This window comes from Panthera tigris, chromosome D2 (genome assembly GCF_018350195.1).
Source record: "Panthera tigris isolate Pti1 chromosome D2, P.tigris_Pti1_mat1.1, whole genome shotgun sequence".
Taxonomy (NCBI): Eukaryota; Metazoa; Chordata; class Mammalia; order Carnivora; family Felidae; genus Panthera; species Panthera tigris.
In genome coordinates, this window is record NC_056670.1 from 84,049,253 (window position 1) to 84,059,869 (window position 10,617).

Sequence of the window (10,617 nt, forward strand, 5' to 3'; positions counted from 1 at the left end):
CGGCAGGCGGCTACCCTGGCCGCGCTCGCCCTGCTCGGCGCCTGCGGTCCGGCCCCGCCGCCGGCTTCAGCCCGTCCCGGGCAGGCGCCACATACACCAGCGGCCGGGGCGCTCCGGACGGCCGGGGGGGCGCGGAGGCGGCTACACCGGCGGCTACACCGGCGGCGGCGGCGCTTCGGAGGAGCAGGACGCGGTGGCCGCGGCGGCGGTTGTTGTTGTTGTTGTTTGCAGGCGCGCTCAACGTGGTGTCATCCTAGCCAGGCGGCGTCCGCGGCTGCAGGACACTGCGGGATCGCCCGCTTCTGGCGCGGCCCGCCTGCTCCAAAGACAAATAAACGGGGCAGTGAGTGCCGCGGCGCAGTCCCGGGCGCAGGCGGGGCGCGGCGGGGCCTGGAGCGGCGCGCGCAGCGGACGGAGGCGCACAAAACTCAGCCCTCTCTCCCCGAGGAATGGACCCTTTCCCGGGAGCCAAAACTCGAAGCCCCCGGGAGCGGCGCTGTCAGAGGGTGACGTCGGGGGGCGGCGCCTGCGCCATATATGGGAGCGGCCGCCCCTCGCCGCGCCCCTCGCCGCCGCCGCCGCCGCCGCCGCCGCCGCCGCGCTCGCTGACTGACTGCCTGACGGCGCCGCGAGCCGGCCCGAGCCCCGCGAGCCCCGCGAGCCCCGCCGCCACCGAGCGCCACCGCGCGCCGCCGCCGCCGCCCCCGGCCGCGCTCCGCGGCTCCTCGCGCCCACCCGCGGCCCGGGAAGTTCCCGCTCGCCCAAATAAAGCTCGAAATGAAACAAACAGCCAGTGCACAATCGCTGCTTGGCCCCCCAATACCTCCTCCCCAAATCGGCCGCACGGTCCAAACACTGTAGGGAGGAGGGGGTGAAGTGCCGAGGCGCCCCAAGTTGCCCAAATGCACGCAGTACACGCCACGGGACCTCAGCGCGCCTTGGGGCGGCCCGAAGGGACAAGTGGGTAGAGGCGGGCAGGCCGCAGGGAGGGGGCTGCAGGGGCCAGCCTCCGAGTGGGGACGGCAGAGGGGTGGGCGGGCGGGGGGGGGAGGAAGGTAGGTGGGGGCGGATGGAGAGGGCAGGGCTCCCTCGCCAAGGCGGGGCGCGCAGCTCAGCCTGGTTTCTAAACAGACCTCAGGCTGCTGGGGGGCCGGTCTGCCCCCGTCTGGGCCTCGCCGGGCGCCGGTGTTTCCTGCCCCGGCGGAGGCCGCCGAGTGCCGGGCTGAGGACCCACGTCGGAGGCGGGCTCTGCCAGATGCTCTGTCTTTCCCGGCGGCCACGGGAGACCCCGTCCCCCGGCCTGTGCTTAACCGCGGCGAGTGACAAAGAAGGCTCGGGGCTCTCCGGACGGACAGGAAGCGCGCCCGGCCTCTCCGGCGACCCGGAGCCGGGTGTCCGGCTGCGCGCCCTGCGCCGTAGCCAGACCTCCCCGGCGCCAGCCTCTCTAAAAGCCGAGCGGACGCCGCGGGCGCCCGGGTCCTGCCCTCAGTGCCGCCGGGCCCGGGTGAGCGCGCGGCGCGTAGCTTCCCGACCTGGTTTCGAGGAATCGGGAGGGCAACAGGGCACGGGCAGCGCGTGGGCCCGGCGGCCGAGCTCCTGCCGCGGGGACTCGGCACCCAGGCGCACTGCCCGCCCAAAGGACGTCTGCACGACCAGGAGCAGAGACCCAGGGGGCTACCAGGAGCTGTCCCGGCACTTCCCAGCCGAGAGAAATCAGGCCCTTTCGATTAAAACAAAACCAAAACAGGTCTCAGGGTGTAAGTGTGTCGCAGGGCCCCCTCTCCCCGCCCGGTATGGGGTGGCACTCCCTTTTCCCATGAATTGGCAGTGTGTGTACGTTAATATTTTAATTAATCGGGAAAAAATCGAAGTCCGATTTACGTTATCTGGGGACCCCCACGCTTCTTGGAAGGGGTGAGAAAAAAAAAAAAAAGATGTGTTGGAAAGCAATCTATTTTGCTGGTGTTGGGGGTTAATGACTATTGCCAAAGATAAGTGAATTATCAAAGCTGTTGCGCCAGTCCTATCTCAAAATCCATTACGGTGCCGGCCGTCTAATTAAATACGTAAGTATAATAAAATCATATTTTATGACTATTTGAGGGTAATGAGATTAGTCTTTAGAAGCGATCGCCACATATTAAAGATGCCACTGTCTATAGAATGTTAATAACCTTAAATCAAAGTGTATGGAAACTATTCACGATAAATTAAAAGAAAATTTCTGTATTCCTAATAAGCCCAGAGCTTTCCACCCACATCAGACTGAGTGGAGAAAGGAACACCTTCTTCGTGGAGGCACAACGCAAAATAAAGTTGGCCATAGGTGGAGGGTGGGGTGGAGAAATTGCTTTGTCTCTGCGTGTTTAGCTGCTTCGGGGGGCTCACGCAGGGCGAGCGGCAGGCGAGTGTTATTGTCAGAATATGCAAAGTGCCTTTTCGGGGAAAGATGAAGTTGGAAATAGGAAACAATGCTTCCTTTGTACCACACTTCCTAAAATGCCCAGCCCGCCTTGGAGGTGCCCCCTTCCTTGCGCTAACGAAAGTATCATGCTTAAAATCATTTACAGTATCTTTAATTCAGATTACACGCGCCAAGGCGATTTAAATCTGATTACCAAATTAGAAGGTTTAAAAACAAATCCTTCTAAATCTGATACTGTTGACTAAAGAGGGGAAAGGAGTTCTATAAGCCCATCACATAAGGTAACGATCCTGCCCCAGAAAGAAAAGGGGTTTTAAACCTTTTTGACAGCAAATGCAGCTGCCCCAGTATTTTGGACGATATTAAGGGAAAATGAATGCAAATCTGTGTTCAGCAGCCATCTGGCCCGAAATGGGGGAATCAGCTGCTCTCACAACAGGCTCGGAGGCTGAATCCATTTCAGCTCATTTTCTAGATCATCTGGTCCCGCACCCAAAGCGTGGAAAATACGGTCTTTATCATTCACCAACTTTATCTTTTTTGTCACTCAACTGCTGGCTCCGAGCTGCGGGCACAAGGGCCGCCCGACCCGGCCGGGTCTCCACACGGGCCTGCTGGGGAGCAGCCTGGCAGGGCAGCCCCTCGGCCCCCACCTCACCCCACCCCAGAGTTTTGCGTTAATGGAGGGGAAGAAGCAGCGGAGAGGAGCGAGGGCCGAAGCACAGGGCTGGGGAGGAGGACGGGACTGCAGGTCAAGTCCTGGGCGCCCTGGGAGATGCTGGGAGAGGTCCCCGCGCCAGCCTCCTCCCCCTGGAGTCCCGCTCCCGTCTCTCTCGCTTCCTGGGGAACTAGGGGCGCCCAGCACCCAGGCAGGGAAAGCGGGGGTGGGGAGCGGGGCGAGTGGGGGGGGGGCGGAGAGACAGGCTGACACTTTGGAAGTTGCGCAGGCCGGGCCGCTGCTCCAGCCTCCGCTCACAGGGAGCTCCCGGGGGCCAGACGGGCGCCCAGGGGCCGGGCCGGGCGGGGCCTGACCTTCGTTGGGAACCCCGCGGGCCGAGACGGCGACGCCGACCGCTCAGGGCCCCGCGCTCAACGCGATTTGCACGGGTGGCCCTTGCGCCGCCGCCGCCTCTCCGCCGCCGCCTCCTCCTCCTCGGAGGGTGGGAAGTATTCCTTTTGTGCGGATTTACGGGGAGAGGCTTCAATGAGCCCCCTCACATTTGCATTTAAATAGCGGCATCAAGCGCTTCGCGTGCCACACACCAGTGGGCTCCCAGATGTCACGCCGGAGTCAGTCAGATGGCCAGTGCCCAGCTGTCCTCCCCACGTCGTGCCGGAGCAGGCAGTGACCTTAAAGAGACAGCGCCCGCCGCCCCTGGAGCCCTGTTGGGGAAGCGGCGTGCAGAGCGCAGGGCAGAGGCGGCGCTTGGCCGCTGACCCGCGGCACCACCAGAGGCCGAGCCGGGCGGTACGACCCGGCGGCGTCCGCACCCAGGCCCAGCCCGGCCACCCTGCTGGCCTTGCAGTGCCCAGTGGCCCGGCCGCCGCGCGCCTCCAAGCCCCTCCGCGTGCGCCCATTACCCACTCGGGGAGGGCGAGGGGCCGTTCCCCGCGCACCAGGCGTGAGCGTCCCCCTTGTACCTCCCCAGTCCCAGGGCCTCCACTGCTGCGTGGTGCAAGGCCAGGAGAGCGAGAGGCGGGCTGGTGCCAGCCTCAAGAGTCATCCAGAAACTTGGGCCAAGTCGGGGTCCCAGGGAGTAAGGCCAGCCACGGCGCCCGCTCCCGCCCAACGTTCAGGCTACTTTGTGAATGCCCTATCTCGCTCGCGGCCCGGTCCGGGGAGCCAGCCGACCCTCCCTACCAGCCTTCCAAAGAGCAGTAAACTGCATTTCCGGCGTTGAGAAGCCCGGGCAGGGGGTGTTCCTGGAAACCGAGCCCCCTGAGGGATCGGGGGTGCGCGGGCGCGTCCAGGCGTGGCGCCCTCGAAGGGCTCGTGGCCTCAGGCCCAGGCTGAGAGGCCTGCCACTCAGCCCTCGAGAAAGGGTGAGAAGCCAATGCGCCAAAGGCCCCGCGGTTCGCGTTCCGCCGCCAGTGCGGAGTTGCAGGCACGGCCCGCCCCCACGTCCTCCGCGTCTGGGGGGTCACGCTCAGCCTGCGCTGGCTACCTGGCCGCCGGCCCCACTCCGGCCCGGGAGTCAGGACCCGGCGCTGCGCACAGGTGGGGGCCAGGGAAAGAACCAGAAATTAGAGAGCCTGGCAGACCTTGGGCCCCGGCGGGAAGGAGGCCACACAGGGGCCCGAAGGGCCGAGAATAGGGAAATCCTGGGAAGGCACACCTAGAAAGTCCCGTGAACTGCGAGGTAGGGTGGAACAGCCAGGCACCCGCAAACCCTGCCCACCTGGGGTCAGTGTGTCGAGGCCCCTGAGTGCCTCCAGGGTTTGGCTTTGTGCCGCTGGGTCCAGCTCACCGATGGGCTGCGGGAGGCCGGGGAGGCAAGGGCTCTGGTGTCCGGTCACCCGAACCTATTAAACTGCGTATAAATGGGGCCGGACCAGGTCCGGGTGGGTTTTCCAGGCCAGAGAGAGCGCCTTCGCCACCTCGGGGCAGAGATGGAAGCGACGGGGCTCTCAGGAGTCAGGTGGCGAACTGAACCCAAGCCAGGCGGGCGTCCCGCCTGCCCTCCCAGGCAAGTAACTGGGCACCTCGCCCAGGACGCACGGGGCGCACCAACGGGCTCCTCTGCCCTCTGCTACAAAGCAGGGAGGCCTGACCGGATCCACAGGTAAAAAGTGAACACTGCAGGGTCTCAGCCCCCAGTTCTCTGCATCATCACCCCTCCCAACGCCTCATCCTGTAAGGTTAAGGTTAGCAAAGCCCGACCCCCCCCCCCCCAGTACCCTAAGAGGCTCAATTCTCCAAGCTGGAATATGCAGGCGCCTCTTGTCTAAGCGGCCAAGTTTGACAAACAGCGCCTCCTGGGGTGGGGAGAGCAGTGTCGCTGCACAGCCGAGAGCCACGCCGCCGAGGCTTCCACCTACCCCAGGGCAGGTGGCTGCCGAGGCTCCCTGCCCAGCCTAACAGCTGCGCTGCAGCTCCTGCACGCCCCGCGCACCTAGGCCTCGCTGACCCCGTGACCCCAAGAGCGCACAGAAATGTCCACCCAAAGCCTGGCCCTAACTGCCGCCCACGTGTGTCTGCAAAATCCAGGCCAAGCCCGGCGCCGGCAACAAGGCCAGGGCAGTGAGCGCCGCGCCCACGCCGTCGCTGGCGAGAAACGTGCGCCCCAAGTGCCCAGTCCCGCGGGAGACAGCGGACGCGCCGCGGAATTCGCTCGACCCTCTCCCTGGAAATCCCAGGGCTCTCCAAGGTGGGCATAAAACGCCAGGGCGCAACTCGATTCCCGCAGCATGCGAAATTAGAAAGGAAACAGTTAATTATTGTCTCCTTGTCCTAACTTTTCTCTGGTTCCTTCTGTCACTTTGGCTGGCCCCACCATTCTGAATCTGCCCTGGGGGCTCTTCAGCCAGAGCGAGAATCCCAAATCAAACACTCGCATTCTGCGAGCTGGGCTTCTCCCAACGCACCTAGCAACCTTAAAGGTTGCCTCTCTGCGAAAAGCTTGGGAGAAGCACCTGAGCTGGGAAAGACAGTTGGCGTGTGGCGCGGTCCCTGGGACCCGAAAAGGCGCAGCGGTTTTAACAACGAGCTGTTGTTTCCGGAGCTGCGTTCAGCGGCGCCCTAAGGCAGTCGGGCAGGATGCGCCAGAGCCAGCGCCCCGGACGCGGATTCCGCGCCCACCCGCCCCCGCCAGTTTACAAAGCAAACTTTCCCCTGAGTAGTTTCTAGATCGAACGGCGCACAGAGTGCGCCAATCAACACCTAAACAGACCCAAACTGTAGAAACACGGATCGATCAGATAATTTCAAATATTATAATTGGCTTTAATTAAACACACTGCGTTCTAATTAACTCTGAAATTTTAGCATGCTTTGGGACACTGGTGTCTGATTTGATATTGTCAGTCCAGATGTCCTAATAAAATTCAATCCTCCACTCAAGACTTCAATATTCACTAAGAACAAAATGCAAATTAAATGTAAAACCTAAAGTATCGCCAAAGGTATAATCAAGAAAGGTGTCTCAAAACTTCGCACTTTTTATTACGCAGTAGTTAAAAAATGCAGATTACATGCTAACAAGACCTCTCCAGCACACCATAAATCTTAACTCTTTCCTGGGAGGGGGTGGAGGGCCCCGCCACCGGCTTAAACGTAAAGGAAGGGGTAACCAGACCCCAGGACAGAATTGAATGCCCTCATCTGAAAGCTAACGGAGCGCAAAAAGTTTGCCAGTGAAATTCTGGTTTGAAACGGGTTTGCCAAAACGGGCAAAGGAGTTGGGGGGCTAGAGAGCCAAGGGGTGGGGGTGGGGTGGACGGCCGGGCACGGGGACTGACGTCCTCCTCAGCAGCGACACTCGCCCACCCCTCGGCTGCACCTTAACCGGGTGCGGACGCATCCGTTCCTGTGCGCAAAAATGCGTTGGTTGGTGGGGGACAGCTGCCGGGCCTGGTCAGCCCGCCCGGGGAATTACCTCGGCTGTAGGGACTGCGACGAAGAGGCTGCGAAGAGGAAGGGAGAGCACACTGCCCTTGGACAGAAATGTGTCAAGTCCTCCTTCCCTTCGCGCCTGCACAAACCCTTTAGCCCACGTCCGCGCGACTTCTAAGGGATCCGAGCTGGCGCACGGTACCCGGCGGCGCGCGGCAGAGGGATGGCCCCTCCCGGTGAGCCGGGCGCAGGCCGTGCAGGGGGTGCGCCTTTGGTGACACATTTGGCCGCGCTGTGATTCTTTACCAGTCCGAGGGTCTGCTAAATTTACAGCCCAGAATGAGCCCTGTGAAAAGGAAGCTATTCCCACATTAAACATGTGTATGTTTTCCATACTAATGGAGTCACTTAAAGCTGTTGCTAATTTAACTTTGTAAAAAGGCCACACTGTGGAAATTTGCATTTTCTTTAGGATATTGAAATGAAGAGAAAACTGCTGGGCGGCGAGGCTGCCCAGGGCATAGCTAGGGGCCATGCAGAAATAAAAACAGATAAAGAAAAGAAGAAAGAAAGAAACCCGCTTCTCTTCTAGACTATTAATAAGCAATTTGTCCCGCTGAAATTTACATTGCAAAGCGGAGCGCGCCGGCAGCCGAGGCGGCAGGGCTGGCGCGGGCTCGGGCGGTGCACCCCGCGCGGGGCGGGGGCAGCCTCTGGGCCGCCCCGGCCGCCCCCGGGGGTGATCCATGGGCAGCTTTGAGCCTGGCGTCCTCGCCGCCGCACCGCCGAGCCTCGCCCGCACCCACGCGTGTCTGCGCGCCAGTGCCGCGCCTGGGCCGCGCGGCCGGAGAGCGAGGACGGGGGCTGCGCGGTGGCCACCAGGCCTGCCGCAGCCAGGTTGGGGTCTCTCGAGGGGAGCCCCTCCGCTCGCACGAACGTCCGGGACCCACGGACTCCCGTCCGCCCCCAAATGCTGCCCAGGCCGTAAATTTAAAATGCCAACAAAACGCTTGATTTATTATTATTATTTCTTTCTTCCCGCCGGGCCGCGCCGCCCCGGTCCAGGTGAACTGCAAGTGCGGCGCCCCGCGCTCCGCGCCCGCCCCGCGCCCCCGCCCGCGCCCCCGCCCGCGCGCGCGCCCGGCGCCGCGCGGCTCCCGAGCCTAGCGTGGGGCCAGGGCGCCATCTACGGGCGCCGCCGCGGCTCCGGCTCGCCTCCCGGAGCCCGCTGCTCCTCCCGCCGCCCGCGCTCGCCCCGCGCCGGCTCCGCCAGGCCTGCCACTTACCGCAATTACGCGACGCTCCCCGTGCCGATCTGCTTAGGAAACACGGGCCGCTAGTTAGGCGAACTTTTAAGCGCCGTGGCAAAACTTTCGAAAGGAAGGCGCCCTCCTGCCTCGGATGTTTGGGCACGATTCAGAGATACGAAATGCAGAGATAATGCAATTTGATTTGTTAGTCTAACTCTGCGATTTGAGACTCGATGTCCCCAAAGACCAGGCGAGCTTCCCCCCCTTTATTTATTTTTATTAAAACATCAATCTACGCTGGAGCTGGGTGAACTCGGTTTCACCTGGAGAACATAAAATTCTCCATACCAGAGAAATGAGCACCTTTCATAAATCAGCGGTATTCCTGACACATCGATCAATTTTTGGTTGTTAATCCGAAAAGAGGAGTTTTAATTGCTTCCTGCGTTCTCTTCCAGGCACCTCGGCGTTTCGACCTTTCCCTCCCTCCCTCCAAGGGTCTCACTTACCCCGGGTCGTTCCACTAAATCCCCGGCACCCCCAGTCTCCGCCCGCGCCCGTGCGCGCCTCCCCCGCGCCCAGGGCCCTCGGCCCGCGCTCACCTCCCCGCGGTCCGGCCAGGAGGGGCGCAGGCGGACCCCCCCCCCCCACCCCCGACCCCCCGGAGCCCGAGCGGCCGCCCGGGCAGCGCTCGCCCGCCGCCAGAACGCTGCCAGGGCGCGGCGCAAAAGTTCACTGCGAGGCCAGGCCCGCAGCGCCGCCCGAGGTCCCGGGCTCCCGCGTCCCCAACGCCGCCGCGCGCCTCCGCCGCAGCCCCGCCCGCGCCCCCCGCAGGCCAGGGGAACGCACCCCCGCGGCGGGCGGCGCGCCCGGCGCAGCCCGGCCCCCCTGCGCCCAGCGCCCGGCCCGCGGCGCGCCAAGTTCAACTTTCGTGGCCGGCGGCCTCTGGGGGCCGCAGGCCGGGGCGGGGAGCCCCCGACGGGGCCGCGAGCGGACCCCGCGCGCCTACCTGCGCCGCTCATTCGACGGGCGTCGCGGGGCGCCCTGGCCGCGAGGTGGCGGCGGCGCCAGCGGCCGGCCGGGAGGGTGTGCGGCCCGGCGCCTTCCCACGTTCCCACCTCCCACCCTCCCGGGAGAGCCCACGGGCCGGGCCGCGAGCGCGCCAGTGCGCACGCGCCGCGCTGCCTTCCACCGCGGGAGGCGGCGGCGCGGCGGGCGGGGGCCGGGCGGTGGCGCGAGGAGGTGCCCGCAGGCGGCCCCGCGGCCCGCCCCCGCCGCCGTGCCCCCCGCCCGCCGCCCGTGCGGAGGGACCTCCGGAGCGTCCCCGGGGCCGGGCGCGGAGCCCCCACGGGGAGGCCTTCCGCAAGCGCCGGAGCCCCGCTCCTTCCTCCAGGGCCCAAAGGCTTTGGCGACCCCTGGCCGAAGAGAGCGCGCCAAGCTCGGGGAAGAGGCGCCCCGACTTAGACACCTGTCCGAAGCGTGTCCCAGGCCCTGGGCTGGCCCGAAGCCGTCGGTGTAGACTCGTGCACTTTCCCGAGCAGAGGGTGGCGCGGGTCCCCCGGGCCTTTTTGGTAATGCTGAGTGAGGGGACAGTTTCCGTGGAGTCTGGATGCTAATAACCTGGTGGGAAGCACTCTACTGCCTGGCGGGTACAATAAAACGGGGGCAGGCAAGAGCTCTCCCACACAGAGAGCGAGAAGGGCCAGGACTGTCCCGGTAAAGCCACCGTGAGAGAGAACGCCTGGCCCTCCAATCTGAGCCCTGCGTTCCAGGCAACGTCAGCTGACGTGCTCCCGCTGCCCGGGGAGAGAAGGAGGCCAAGCAGCCTTGACCGCCCCACTCCCTGCCTTTGGTGTCACCCAGGAAATGACCTGATGTCGGACCTTTGCCATTAACATCTGGAGCCGCTGCTGACGGCAACAAATGGGGTCGGGCGGGCGTGTCCTCATCCCTGACCGCTGGCCGGCTCTTGGGTTGGAAGAAGGGGACTTCTAACCAAGGTGGCTGGTTGCAGGCCATGTTCCCAACCCAGTGACTGCTTCTTTTTGTAATATACCCCTTTGCTGCGAACCGAGTACTATCCCCTGCTAATTCTTTTCTACCTGCTTTCTCAGACCCAAGTGCAGTGTAGACACCTGAATAAATACAACTTCCTGTAGCCGAGGTTTATCTGCAAAAACAGAAACACCAGTGTGTCAGAATTTGACCCTCGCCGTCAACCACGTTGGCTTCTCCTCGCCTGTTTCTTGCTCCTAGATTTGTTTTGCACTCTTTACTTCAATCTTTTTTGTAGTGAAAGTTGAATGTGCTGAATCATGAAATCTTACTGGAAGGGAAAAGTTATTTTTGGCCATTTATTTAGTAAAAAGCACTCCAGAGAATGCAACCCA

The 10,617-nt window shown here is 63.1% G+C and overlaps 1 protein-coding gene across 1 annotated transcript; it reads left to right on the forward strand.

Moving 5' to 3' along the window:
* The first annotated feature begins 449 nt into the window (after nucleotides 1-449).
* Nucleotides 450-9,746, forward strand: LOC122231756 (basic proline-rich protein-like). The gene is made up of 7 exons (XM_042960070.1): nucleotides 450-759; nucleotides 1,356-1,504; nucleotides 4,075-4,182; nucleotides 4,518-4,643; nucleotides 5,634-5,793; nucleotides 8,043-8,284; nucleotides 8,772-9,746. Exons 1-7 carry the CDS (start codon nucleotides 450-452, stop codon nucleotides 9,744-9,746), a joined length of 2,070 nt encoding a protein of 689 aa, XP_042816004.1.
* The last annotated feature ends 871 nt before the right edge of the window (nucleotides 9,747-10,617 follow it).

Excerpts from the sequence above, each read along its gene's own strand:
- LOC122231756 (XM_042960070.1), top strand. The coding sequence starts at position 450 with ATGGACCCTTTCCCGGGAGCCAAAACTCGAAGCCCCCGGGAGCGGCGC. Across the intron at positions 760-1,355 it reads GGCCCGGGAAGTTCCCGCTC|GAAGCGCGCCCGGCCTCTCC; the intron begins GCCCAAATAAAG and ends CCGGACGGACAG. Across the intron at positions 4,644-5,633 it reads GGACCCGGCGCTGCGCACAG|GCCAAGCCCGGCGCCGGCAA; the intron begins GTGGGGGCCAGG and ends TGCAAAATCCAG.